Source organism: Phymastichus coffea, unplaced genomic scaffold, assembly GCF_024137745.1.
Source record: "Phymastichus coffea isolate CEN01 unplaced genomic scaffold, Cenicafe_Pcof_1.1 PCOF00031, whole genome shotgun sequence".
NCBI lineage: Eukaryota > Metazoa > Arthropoda > Insecta > Hymenoptera > Eulophidae > Phymastichus > Phymastichus coffea.
The window spans coordinates 1,421,751-1,436,802 of NW_026706842.1; the positions used below are offsets into that span (position 1 = coordinate 1,421,751).

Below are 15,052 nucleotides of genomic sequence, written 5' to 3' on the forward strand. Positions count from 1 at the left end.
AATAAGTCAACTCTAAAGCATCAGCAAATTCACAGTAGAAAACAAAAAAGGAAAAAAGAGCTCAAGCGGAGGTTTGGATTAAGGCTGCGGAGTGAAACTCACGATAGTCGGCTTCTCCTCTTTAGGATGCAAATTGCTATTTGTCTGTCGCAGCGAAAGAGTCGAGTCGATTTAGTTTTTTTTTTGTTCCGGAGTTGCCGTTGAGGCCGGAATACGATCATCAGATTAAGAAGCTCTAGAGCTCTCGATAAATAGATTTATTGCAAATAGAGCCTTAGAAGTGATTTTTAATATTTTTCGATTTCTCTTACAACCGAAGCATGCAAACTCTTCTTAAATTACTTTTCCAACTATCGTAGCTTTATTTTTAATTTTTCCTCTTCACCATCAACGCCATGAAATAATTCAACTTTAAATTTACTTCTAATCAGTTAGTTTCAATTGCATTACTCCGTATTGCCGTACTTTGAAGCGTTATATTACATTGAAAGGAATACAGGTGCTATCAAGTAACGAGATAACTATACTGTTTGATCAGCGCTTATTTTTAACGAGTAGATCATTATTTTCAACACTCGAGTCTGCCTTGAAGCGAGTGTCAAGATCAATTGATCTGGAGTAACGATGCAAGGTCGTATATTCAAGGCAGTTAGAGGATATAGCGGCGCGCCGAGTATATCGTCAGGTTGATCCCATATTTTTTCGTCGGAGGTCTAGTAGTAATATGACATGTGGCACGTTGGACTTCTCCCTCGAAACGAAGAAATACCGGGCCATGATGCGCGCGACCCTCATATAGAGAGCCACATAGTCTTAGAATCTAATCTCTTTTCGATCGGCAACCTAAAAGCAACGATCCTTGCCGGCGGCTATTACTACCTCCTCTTGTACTATAACTCGCACCGCTCCTTTCTTTCTTACTTGCCCGAATGTAATGAAACGGTGAATTCGCTTCTATTGGTACTACTATAGATTTATACATATATATCGGACGTTTGCTCTTAAAATACTTTTTGCTGTACAAACATTAGTTGCTCGCTTTTCCTTTCCGCGAGCTGTATTGGTCTTTTCGAACAATGTTCTTAGTTTATCACAGCGTTATTAGTCCGAAAATACATTTCGAACCTTATCATAGCTACGATGCACTAAGCGAAGGTGAGGAGAGAACGTTAAAAAAATAAATAAATGAGAGCAGGCAAAAGTTGAGGAATCCCTAAACGAAAGGACAATGTACAATTAATCGCGTTAACTTCTATTGCGCTCAGCACTTAGCATAAAAATCGACGGTACTAATGGATACCGAAGAGCGACAGCATTAAGCACTTTCCAAGCTTTAATCTACTATCTCTCATTCTGTGGCCGTCGGTTAAAGCGAAATGCCAGAAGGAAACAAATGACCCAGCGCAAGCATTATAGCTCTGCGATGCTATCTCATCTGCACGACTACTTGCACCTAAAGGAACACTGACTCACTTCGTTCTCATAAACTTATGACAATAATTTTATTCTATACGATAAACGGAGTCGAGTTTCTGTTTTATGCTGATAAATATTAAATTAATTAAAATATTGGAGCTTATAAATTGCCAACAAAATGTTCCAGTAACTCTCGCTTAAATAATTTTAACGGAATCTAGTTTGAAAGCGTAACGTAAAAGAACGTTTAATTTTTGTTGTTGAAATATTATTAATTTTGCTTAATGCACGTGCACAAAATATGAAAACATGTTCTTCGTTTGTCAGACGAATTGGAAAAATGTTTGCCGGTTGAAAAAAAAAAATTCTTTACGCGTTTTACACTTGAGCGGAGAATTTCGCTCGTAGGTAACATTATCGGACTTGACATTTTTTTAATTTTATATTTTTTAGTTTTTTGCTTTAGCACGTATCGCCCTTCGACGAACCGACAGCTACACGATTGCTCAGGCTCGCAGGAAATTTACGAGCATGACGTAATTTCCGTAGCAGTAGTACCTACACATAGTCTCGCGAGTGAGCGCTTTTTATGAGACAGTCCGCGAAGCGCGCGTCCAACAAGAAAGTTCTGAGCGTTCATCACGCTACCCAATGCATCCTGTGGCAAGCTCTTTGGGCTCGGCAATTTATGGAACATCGACCTCTCGCGAGCTTTTTAATATTGGCCTTTTTATAGCTGTATATACTATACGCGACGCGCGATAAATATTTTCTCTACTTTTGAAGACACTAAAATGATGCTAAGGCTGTACTAAAAATCGCAGTACCGATTCATTACTTCTTGTACTTTAGAAACGGACATTTTTCATTTTAAGCGTCCAACAAATCATGAAAATAACTCACGTACAGCGAGAAATGTCATGGATATTTAAATATCCAGAAATTGACAGTCTCTATTGACTCGAATCATAATAAATTTAGGAAATACATATTATTTATATTAATAGCAAGTCGCGTGGGTATATTTATAGAAATTAATACGTGTACATAATTTAACGTAAGGCATTTAATATTAACAGCTGAAAAATGTACGTGAAATTTAAGCTTAGTCAATCATGATCAAATCGCCGATCAATATGGAGTAAAGTACAAAGGAGAATAACCGATATTTGCATGCACCTAAATGCATTATTCAGTGAGCTGAAATGAAGGAAAAGTGCGGTGTGTGTTGACTTAGATTTTGAAATGTTACCCAGAAGACTATCGAACGATCGATTGACAATGGCCTAGCGCGCGAGTTTGCGATCGAGAGAGAGAGGGAGAGAGAGAGAGAGAGAGCTAGTGCCTAGGAAGCTAAAAAGTGAGAAGGGAACAGTGCAAACATACGTACAAAGCGTGTGAAGCTAGCAAATCAGCGCGTGTGATATGGTGAAGGAGACTACACAATGCAACTGCTGACCTTGAACTCACTTCTGATGTTCGACCTGGTCTTCCTGTTCTTCCTATTTCTCGTTGGCGTCTCCTGTCTGGCATACTACCTGCCCGGCTCGCGGCTCCAGACGGTCGCTCCTCACGAGATCATCAAGGCTAAAATTGCGCAGCGTACCGATGCTCCTATCGAAGATGTTTAAGGTGGGTCGTACGACCTCAAGCATGTGTCTCATTCTCAATGTCAATATGCATGATTTGTTAATCTTTGTTATTTGTTGTTATTTTCAATAATTACGGTAGAGAGTTTTTAATGAGTTTGATGTAAATTGTCATTGTTGCACGTTGCATCGACAATCGGTATTTAATCGCTTAGTTGTACGAACACGAAAGCTCGGCTTTTTTATTTTAAACTTAGTTATCGAGTTTAAGTAGAAATAACTGAATGTGGTCAGCTCTGTTATAGTTACGAAATGTTTCAAAGTTTATACCAATTTGCGTAGAACTGCGGACATTCCAACAAGTTTTTTATGGAAAATAATCACTGTATATAATAATCTTAGGAAAAAAATTATGAGTTGTTTGAACTTTAATTAATATTATATAATTCTATAATCTTTAACCTCAATCTCTATAAAGTTCAAAAGTTTAGCATTTTATGTACGGACGTATTCAGAATCACAATCGAGATTTACCCGTCGGTGTCTATGCAAGCAGCACGCGACAACGAACGCGGGGCTTGCGTAAATTCTCGCGCAGAATACATTCTAAAATGAAAATCTGGCAAACGCGTGCCGTAGGTCGCAGCAGTTTATGCTTTTCTCTTGTAATGCATGCTCAATGTACTTTTCAAAGGCTCAATATGAAAGCGTCGATAGATGTTGCGAAGAAAGTTATACGATACTAAAGCGAATAAAAGCGTTGAATGCTATCCCACTAGCTGGCTTTAAAATTTCATTTTTATGACGACGAACAGTCTTTGACAGATATATTAACGTGCTTCTAACGCGCGAGCGTGTAAAATGTTGATTATGGCACTTTGTAAATATATAATGGTTGGGAACTTTCTGTGAAATAATAAACTACTCTTAAATTGTTTAGTTTTAATAATGCAATTAAGTCTGCGAGAACTTTGACGAATAAATTATAAAGTACTATGACGAGTTCTTTTTTTGATCCGAAAACACGATACGCGACCTTTTTATGAAATAGTAATTATACTTGCAATGCCTTAAGCGGCGTATGGTTTACCTGGCACCTCGGGCATTTATTACAAATGGATTTTCGTCGTCACGGGTCGCAAAGCTTGCTCCACTTTTGCATTATTGAATGCGCGGCTCACGCCCGTAACGTGTATTCAGGTTTGAACTTCTGAATGTGTCATTGTTTGCTTGATCAGCAAACTCGAGCGAGCGAGCGAGAGAGAGTGAAACCCATTCGAGCTTTTAACTAGGAAGCGCGCTGTGGTTTGAGTATAACCCCTATATATATATCGATTGCTCTTTTCTCTTCACTCGAGATTGCAAGGCACTCTTTCTTATTTTCCAAAACGCATTCGCAATCAAATTCTTGAGTACATTTTACCCGTCCATTGGAACGCACTCTCCAAAACAAAAGAATGTATATTTCCTACTTTTATGCGCGGAGAAGTCTAAATCACGATGACGTTGGCAAACAACGACAGCACGTCAACAACTATGTATGAGGATGCTAGCAATAAATGACTCTGCGACCTTTTGTTGATTGATTCTCAACATGAGTTGTTGAGAGTACCAAGATGTATTTTATTTTTCGAAAATCGACTATACGGGTTTCTTTTGCTCACTAAATACCAAACGCTATTCTTTATTTCCCCAGCGACGAAAAATATTTCCACTTTACCATATGCATTGCTTGTGAACTTGCAATAATACAACGTATGCCTTGTAGTAAGGTAATTTTAATTTATACTGAAAATATGCTTCATTGACACGTTAAAGTTTTCATTTTGTTATTGATTATTTTCGCGCTTGCTTTGACATTGTTAACTAATAATGTGGATACAAATATTTTTATTAACTAGCATCGTATAGCACACTCCTTTTTTGTTTTTGTAGTATTTACTACATTGACCAGAATTGTTATATGGAAATTTGAAGATTTTGATACTATAAATAAATTATGTAACTTTGCACACATTATGATCATTGATATTTATTGGTACATAAAAATTCAATTAACATTCATTATTTGTCAAATTTTAATCATTCCAAGATATATAAATAAATTATCCAAAAATATCAGTAGACCTACATTTAATAATATTTATTTAAATTTTACAGATAGAAATCTGATTAGCAATTGTATTATTTCTGATCCGATGATACTAATCAAGTAAACGATATAATTCCGAAATAATTAAACCTTCCATTTTTTTTTTAATCTGCATATTTTCATTATTCATTAGTCTTAGAGATTATTCTTAATATGAATTTTTTTATAAAGTAAATTTATTTCAAAAATATAAATTTCCTTCTACATATATGATATATTTATTTTTAAAGTATGATAAAATTAAAATCTTTGAGCCGAACCAATCATAATACTCGATATCGGTGACGTAAAATTTTTGTTAAGACAGGGGGGAATCAAAACTATATTAGTTTAAAATAAATATTATACCGTATTTACGTATCGAGCAGACCATGAAAAGATGCCTTTCAATATCAGCGTGAAACCTAATCAAAGTTTGAGCAACCTTTCGGCAGTGGATAATAGATTCATTAACGAAATTTCTAACAATATAAAGTCTCGCGACTTTGACGAAGTTTTCACTCGACATAGAATTGTGAAAAGAGACACTCGCACGCGAACGCGAGCTCGGCCTAGATATGGCGAAGTTGTTCCAGACTGTCCTAACTTGTCGGTCTGGCGCGTCTTCTCGGCTGGAAGAAATCAGCTCGCAAGCTCGACTTCAATTCTGTTGTGTCGACAAAGAATACGGATCGAGACGCACGACTTGTAACCTACTCGGCGCAAACTTTCCTTTTCTTCCCCGGACCGACAACCAAGTTCACTTCGGCTTATCGAAGCGAGGCTTCTCCTTAAAGTGCACGTCACATGCATTGCTAGCAGACTTTACTGGCCTGCCGTCATATAGTTGGCGTTTGGAGTAAAGCTGTTGAGTGCAAGTTATTTATTGTCACATTGCGCCCATCAATAACTTTATCTCGCTTTTCTCTCAAAAACTCTTGTAATCTTTTATGTGACATCAATATCTTCTCGACACGCAATATTCTTTCCTCCGCGCGTGAAAACAACCCGCCAGTCCTTAACAATCAATATTAATCTTGAAGTTGAATTTCTTTGGCTGCTTAATACTTTTAAATTTTCCAAACAACAATATCTGTCAAAACAGTCTGGAAGAAGTCTGGAAGAATTAAATAAAGCATGCTGTAAATATTGTGTACTTGCTAAACTTAAATTGTAAACCAGAGATTTCGATAGGTCTCGAAATGTTCCAGAAAAGAATGAAATATCGATTCATATTTGAGCGGCGTTGGCGTAGCAGAAAATACGATCACTGAAATTGTAAAGTAAAAGATTAACGAAAAGCACACGTGTCCCGAATAAACATCCTGGCGTACTGAGATGCCGTACGTTTGAACGTTTGCCACTGGTAGAAATCGTCGTTGTTGGTGGTTGGAGGGATTTGAACGCGACACGAGCTTGATGCCCATTGTAACTCTAAAGCTGGAAGCTCATATATAGTCGGAGTCTACGACGATTGTTCCGCGCCGAGCAGTTGCTGTCTCTATTTTCTCTCTGATATGTATTTATTGTAACCCGTACCTCTGCGTGTTCGTGAATGTGCGCGTCTGTGTGTTATGTATGTTATGTGCAATGTAAAGACCTGAAATCCAAAGCTACGCGTTCTTTCCTTTTGTATCGTCTGGCATGCCTCTTGTTTGCAGTAAAGCACGTATAGCGCTTGCAAAAGTGAACTGATGTAAGCCATCCCTCTAATTAGAGCTAATTATATCTGTGTAAGCTACTCACGAAAAGTCGACGTAGGTCGCTGCTCTTTCTTTAAATCAAACCTGTGAAGCGTTACGGATTAATACTATAGCACACAGGATACATAATTATGGTTATGTTGTCTAGTATTGAAGTAGAGTTTATTGTTAGTCTGTCTCACTGTTAGTTTTCCACGAACTAATGATGCCTATTCATACCAAAAATTTCTTTGAGATAACTTTTAAAGATGTATTTGACATTTCAGAGAATCATTACAACAATAGACAAAAACGTTATTTTTATATATTTTTGTGGTATTCTATTTGCAACTATGCAGTTTATATATTTACATTCATGGAGTAAAGCATTAGCTCACAATATTATGTAATTGTATTTCAGAATGCCAATGAAGACCGTTGGCGACGCCGGCTTAGGAGTCGTTGCGGGAGATGTCCTTGCTCTGAGAGGAACAGGATTGGCAGCAGCAGAAACTTGGGCTCTTTTGTGCCAAGCTGCCCAGGCCCTCCAAGATCTTTTTTTATCAAGTGAGTCCTTCTCTTTTTTATATTATATTCAAAATAACTTTTATTATTATGACAACGTAAGAGTGTTCAACATAGTGTTTTTATATAAAAACTGCCGCAATCATTCAATCAACGAAACAGCTGAATATTACTCACAAAAAAAGAGTTAATAGTACTAACATTATTGGCTCTATTATAAGAGTACTCACGAAAATTTACATAAAGGAATTAAAAAAATAAACAAGACAAAAAATTCCGGTATCAAGAATCGAACGTTTTCTTTTCAAAATAATTTTTATTTGCTTAATACGTTACATGTATGAGGTACAGAGATAGACGTAAAAATATTAACTATAAAAAAGCCTTAAGATTTATGATAATAGAATAATAACTATGTTTATATCATTCAACAGTTATTAACATGTTTTAACATGGTTAAATATCGATATTGGGCAATATGTATTAATAGCATCAACAAATTTTTGTTATATATTGTTTTCATGATATTAGTATAATGGTAACACGAAAAAATTAGAAACCTGCGTGACTGACCGAACGAATCATGTGTTTAAAGATACAAACGAGGGTGCAAGAGAGAGAGATAGGAAAGAATTTTAGTGAGGGTAGGATTAGGCGGAGTGAGGGAGTAGGGTGTGAGGTCAGTCTTACAAAGGCTGCAGCGCAGCTAGCATAAAACACTTTATGCTAAATTTAAATTATTTTATGTATTGGGTTATTAGTTAGTTTCCTACTTATAGAGATATATATCAATTTCAGTGATACATAACGTTTATTTAATGTTTGTGTCCGATGCGCTTGATTATTTCAGCTTTATCTGCAGATCGTCGATTAGATGGCGGTATTTCTTATTTTTTTGGTTAAAATGGCTCTTTAAAAATAATAGTCTCGCATTTTGTGAGATTGGGTTTGAGATTCCATAATATCTATTGATTACTGGCGTCATTTATTAGTTTCTGAAGTTTTGTCTGTACTACTGTCGGGTCGTTGTCAGCTACTAGTGCATTGTAGTCGTCAGCGTATTTAGTCGTGTGTATACAGCCGTCATTGTTCTCGGTAGGTATCGCAAGGATATTAAATGTTAAAATATTAGTGAGAATAGGAGTTGACAGTGCCTTGCTTTCTATGCATTCTACGTTTGAATCCGAATTGGTTGTCGGGTATGACTGTTTTTATTAGAATAGTAAATTAGAGATTTTTTAATTATGCATTCGAAAACTTTACTGATTGCGGGAGTTAAGTTTATTGGACGGTAATTAGCTGTTTGGTCCGGAGGCTTACCTTTCTTCAATACAGGTAATAATTTCACGCGTTTCTGTGCGTCGGGAAAGTATTTAAGGTTGATGCAGTTATTGAAAAGCACTGTGTAGTGATCGATGATATTCTGCGATAGATGTTTGAGGACAGTGGAGGGATATTATGTAGTCCCGATGAGGATTTGTTTGATAGGTTATTGAGTATGCGATCAGTATATCGTGGGCTAAGAAAGTGTAGCGAATTTTCTATATGATTATGACGATAGGCTGAGTTAGTATCAGAAAAAGAGTAATTGTTTTATTGCTGGTGAAATTTTCTTTAAAGGCTGCTGTGAGATTAGTTACGTGGACTTCGACGATTGTTTCATATCGGAGTTGGCATTTAAACATTTTAGAGCATTCATTCTCTCGTAGTGCGCTCCAATTACATTAAATATATGTCCGTTTTTCTGTAGTTTATTTATCATCGATACTCGGTAGATTATTGACGTCATAGGCGCTTCTTCGTAATATTTTGGTGTCTTTTCTGACAGAGAGTTTATCGATTTTTATTTGTAGTTTGGATCGGAAATTGTTGATTTTAGGAAAAAAGACAGTCGAATCCCTATAATCGATATATTTGACGAGTGTGTCCCAGTACTTGTAAGTGATCTGGTATTCGTTTTTAAGAATGTCGTTACATTATTGCATGCTTTCTTTCAAGAAGGTAATTCTATTAGAATAATTGTGTTTGCCATGTTTGTAAGGCTTATTCAATTGCGAGACAAAGTGTGATTCAGTCTTGTGAATTTATTTTATTTTGGTGTTAACGTAGTTTAAAACATTACTAGATAGCTTATATTCTGGTACGTGGATCTCTATTGTATTGTGTTTTGTATTGTAAGTAAATGTGTGTTGATTTCGTCTATTGTTGGATTTCTGTCTGTCGGCATGGTATTGGAGTAATGAAGTGCTAGTTTCTGTTAAAATTTTATCCATTGTTTTTTTTCTACATAAACCGAAATTTATTGACTGGGTCAACCGTTTTAAAGCAGAGTTAGTGGATAGATGACGATTTAGCAAAATTGCGTTGTGTTCACTATTGTAATCGCAAGTCATAAATGTATTAGTTGTATTTGTTATTTAAAACCTGTTATCAATGATACATAAACCTAAAAAGGAGTTAATGTTAGCAAATGTAGCCTCGCTTGGTGAAATGACGAGCGCCTTGAAAGCAAACGCATTGTTATCAAGCTAATTCTTAAGAAGCTTGCCTTTCGTTTATGTGACGGAGACCCCCAAGAAGTATATGTCTTGCATTCAGATCACTACATATGATGTAGAATTTGTTATCACGATCGAGCTTGAGTTGAGCGAATAAATGTTCGATTTTACAGACAAATTTTTTTCTTTCGCCGTTATTAGCGTACGCAGAAATAATAACAATATTATTGATATTTATTTTGAACTTGATTGCAGTATACTCGAGTATCGTGTTTTTCCTTAAAGACGGGGTACAAATAATTTCGTATGGTATGATTTTTTTAAAATAAGTATGGCAGTACCTCCTCTATCCCCTGTTACTCTATCATTTCTCCGAGAACTCTAACTTATGTCTATACTTTAGTTTAATTCCGAAGACCAGTACAATATCTAATTTTCTTGTCTTAATGAAAGTATAAAGGTCATAGCGTCTATTTAAAGCTACAATAGAGTTTACATTTATTGGTGACATATTGAATGAATTATTACTTATTTATACGTCAGCAGCGTAACGAGCGCCATTACATTACATTAGGAGGAAGAAACGTTTTCAGCGCGGGATAGTATAAGAGCTGAGATAGCGAGCGTACCGACCATCGCGGGTTTACATCGCGGGATAAGAGCCTATAGGCACTCGCTATCTCAGCTCTTATACTATCCCGCGCTGAAAACGTTTCTTTCTCCGGTGTAATGGCGCTCGTTATGCTGCTGACGCATAATAGTTATTTATGCGTCAGTAGCGTATCAAGTTCCATTACACCGGAAGAGAAAATGTTTTCAGCGCGGGATAGTATAAGAGCCGAGGCAGCGAGCATAGCGAACGCCGAGGCTTTTATATCCCGCGATGCAAACATTTTCTTCTCCGATGTGAAGTCGCTCATTGTTAGCTAACTTACGCCCCATATAGTGAGTGAGTTTCACTGGAGAATGAGTTGTCGTTCAGTGTAATGAATCCCCTCTTCTGCCTCCTTCTAGTTCAATAGCGCTATTACATTAGGAGGAGCTGCTGAGCGTATGGGACCCATTTACCGACCGAGTGTGCTCTGTATGTAAAAACCCGAATACGGTCGCCTGCAGTGAAAATAACTATTATCATTCGTATTGATCAGTGCCTTACAGTCTTTCTCCCACCTGGCGCGTTGGAAAGCTTACGTCACTGTTACTAGACAGCTGAATGTGGAAGTAGTAGAGATCGTGGTTCTTTTTAATGAAGTGTACATTGGTTATTTTGTTACCTTGATTTTTGGAATCTGCATATCAGTTATTTTGGTTTTAATTTAATCTGCACTAGTCACCGTGGATGCCCTTCAGTACGTTTTTTGTTTCCTAAACTTCGACGAGTATGTGATATACGATATAGGTGATACCATTCTCCTTAAAGGTCGTGATCATTGTGTCAAAAAACTTCGATATTGTTTGTCGAAACGGTGTGACAGTCCGTGTCGGTTTGTCGTATCAAGAAGTCTTTAGTATCAAAATTTTTGTTCTTTATAATGATAATGAATATTTTAAGCACAATGACTATCACGAAATCGGCGGGGGCTTATTACGCACTGTCGCCTTCTGCATATATCGAGACCGGACCGTGTGCTGCTGTACGTCGTATGACTTGCGCTGCTCGGTCTCGCAAGCAGACTTTCTCGGCGTTGCATTTTTCTGTCACCTTTTCGTGTTTTTGGTGTTCGCCGTAGATTCAGTTTCAGATGTTTCGCTGATCACGATACCGTTGCTTTCAGCATCTGAGTTAGAAAACTGTTTGTGTTGGTTCGATGAAGGCGCTTCTTCAAACGTAACTCGAGACTGCTTGTATGCTTTTTTTGATTTGCACGGGGTTAGCTAGCCGCCGTCATCAGTGCTATCGGAGCTGCACCGCTTTTTCGAGTTAACACATGGGCCGCTTGCAGCTCGTACGTTCGATGGTTTCTGTCTTTCTACAAGGTTGGGGGGCTATTGGACATCTAAACTTGCCACACTCGCACATTACGTCTTGATATATTCTGTTCAACTTCGTGGGATTTATCCCTTTTGTGATTCCTTTAAATGCAGAGTCTATAAGTGCTTAGGCCGTAATGGCTCTCGCGTTCCTGCAGCTATTTTTCTTTCGTAGTTGCGTCATCGCTCGGTTTTCCTTCAATCGGTTAGTATTTATGATACTTAAAGGCCGAATTTTTTTCTCTTTTCACCATCTTGATTTTTATTATTGTTTGCCATTATGGCAGTTTATGTTCGTTGTTTCGTAAACAGGGTTTCCGATCGAAAAATCTCTCCCAGAATCCCTCAAAATTATTCACTACGCCGTCTGCTCAGCACGCAATAACAACACTTATGGAACTAGGAACTCGGACTGAACCGCAGAAAAAAGTGAAATAATTTTTAGGGACCCTGATCGTTAATTGTCAAAAAAAAAGTTTTGGTAGATTGGCAACCTGCTGTACCACGTATTGCCGTAGTAGCGCTGTCGAGCATACTTATAATGACACTCACTATTACGTATTTAGTTTGTTTTTATCGTAATGCGAACAATTAAGCATTTGCTGATTACTTCACTAAATACTTTAATCAGCTAGATGATTGGAAACTACAGTTTTTTTAATTAATAATGCATATTTTTTTTTTTTTTTTTATTAAGCATTTTAGACCTCGTAAGAGGTTTACATCTGCATTACATTGGTTTTGTTGTTGTCTTGTATATACATAAGCTTATGAACTATATGGTATATATTTTACATTTATGTACTTATTTGTTTTCTAATTAGTGTCTTGAGGTCAATTTATTTTTTTCTCGCTTTTAAACATATTTGTTACATTTTTTGAGAAATATAAAGACATATTTACAAGCTTTAATATTTGGTTGTGCTATTATATCTTCTATTCGTGATGGTAGTTGTATATTCAATTTTCTGAGGTTTTCATACAATTTTATTCTTTCATCATTATACAGGTGGCATTGCCATATAAGGTGATTAAGGTTTTCGGGGAATTCATTACAATCGCATAAAGGATTTGTTACAACTTTTATTCTGCTTAGGGATTCACGCAAATTGTAATGATCTGCTCTACATCGGTTTATTGTGACAATAAACTCTCTTTGGAGGTTTTGCTTTGCAAACCAAGGTCTGCTACTTTCTTTGTAGTAGTTTTTAAAGTAGGCACACCCTTTTTTTGTTCCTTCGTGTACTAAACGTTTATTTGTTTCAATACGAGCTGCTGTTTTATATTTGCTATATAGATCAATGAATGGTAGGCTCATTTGTTCGTGTTGTAGGTTTGCTGCAGCGTATTTTGCTAGTTTATCGGCTGCTTCGTTACCTCGTATTCCTACGTGAGATGGAATCCAAACGAACATAATAGGTGAATTTTCGCTGTTTGTCATAATGTTATTGTATATTTCTTTAATGTCTAAAATGTAATCGTTTGTATTTATGTTTGTATGAGGAGACTTGAGACTCAGTAAACCACTTAAGCTATCCGAGAAATTGATAAAGTTTTCATTGGATCTAGTGTTTGCTATTTCGACTGCGTCACGAAGGGCAGTACATTCAGCCGTATAAATAGATGCGTCACTTGGGAGGTTTCTTGCGATTTTTATGTCTAAATCTGGGCATATGCATGCAGTGCCGATTTTCGAATTCGATAGCTTGCTGCCGTCGGTGTAAATAGCGTGAGCTCTGTTTGACTTTACGAAATTATCTATTAGTTTATTAGGGTCGGTTGTTTTCTTGATTTTTTCTCCTAATTCTATATTTATATCGATTATAGTTCTTGTAACATTGTAATTTCGGCAGTATAAACTGTAATTTTGCGGAACTATTTTTCCCACATCGAATAATTCGACTATGCATTCATGCAACATTGTTGGGTTTTTTTCGTTGAGAAATTTCTTTTTTTGATAATTTTTGTATATTTTGTGTACAGTTTCGTATAGACTAGAATTTGAATTTGAAAGAGTTTTTGTTAAGAAGCATCTACACAGTAGTTTTGCTCTCTCTTGTATAAATTGTTGCTTTGATTCGTGTATTATTACGTTAGTGGGTGTGGATATGCGGTAGCCCATAGCTGATCTTATGGCAGAGTATTGGATTTTTTCGATTTTGTCTATGTTAGTCTTATGTTTAGGTAAATATATGAAGCTACCATATTCTATTACCGACCGGACAAAGCTCTTGTATAGTGTGAGGAGGGATTCCGGATTTGAACCCCACCAAGTACCACAGAGAAATTTTATAATATTATTTGCTCTTGCACATTTCTTTTTGACGTATTCAACGTGCGGATTGAAGGAAAGTTTATAATCGAAGTAGATTCCTAGAAATTTTACTGTTTGGCTCGATTTTATAGTGTGTTCATCAATCTCGATTTGTGTTTGACCTGGTCTTATATTTTTCCTATTAAAATTTATAAAAATCGTTTTGTGGGGGGCTAATTCTAATCCTAATTCGGCTAGATTATTTTTCAATATTTTGACTGCTCTTTCTAGTCGCTTGCTATAATTTTTTGCTGTGGTGCAATATAGTGCAATGTCATCAGCGAATTGTGAATTTGTTATACCCTTTGGTAGGTTTTGCGTTATATCTTTTGTATATATTATATACAAGAGCGGACTTAATACACCTCCCTGTGGTAAGCCTTTGCCTGCAGTCCTATATCCAGTACCTAATGCGTCACAATGGACGATTCGAGAGTGTGTTATAAATTTTACAAAATTTATTATGTTTATTGAGCAACCTATCTTGGCTAATTTTTTTAGTAGGATATCGCTATTTATATTGTCGAATGCGCCACTTACATCTAAGAAGGCCGCTAGTAGCTGTTTCTTTCTCGACATTGCTTGTTCTGCGTGGAGTTTCAAGTTTGACAGATTGTCCATACAAGATTTTCCTTTTCTAAAACCCGACTGTGATTTTGGTAGAATATTATGGTGTTCGCACCACCATTGAAGACGATTTTTAGTAAGTGTTTCGAGGAGTTTGCAAAAGCAGGAGGTAAGAGCAGAGGTAATAATGCATATTTCCCCAAATTAAACGTATTTGTTGCGGAGCGCAGTAGCGAGCATGCTGCTCAACCGGCGTGTACGGCGCAATTACTTTTAAAGAAAAAGTGTTTTATGTATTTTCCTTTGTAAGTTCATGTCTGTAGTTGTAAATTTTTAAATGTCTTAAATGAATAGTCACA

General features: G+C 36.6%; 1 protein-coding gene across 3 annotated transcripts in view; it reads left to right on the forward strand.

Moving 5' to 3' along the window:
• Nucleotides 1-15,052, forward strand: part of LOC131663163 (uncharacterized) — a 72,382-nt gene that overhangs the window by 19,591 nt on the left and 37,739 nt on the right. For 2 of the 3 annotated variants that reach the window (XM_058933343.1, XM_058933345.1), the window contains exon 2: nucleotides 7,240-7,385. In XM_058933343.1, the coding sequence (XP_058789326.1) occupies nucleotides 7,240-7,385 (146 nt within the window). Of the gene's footprint in view, nucleotides 1-2,495; nucleotides 3,049-7,239; nucleotides 7,386-15,052 lie in introns of all 3 variants that reach the window. The other variant, XM_058933346.1, reaches the window with a different exon arrangement.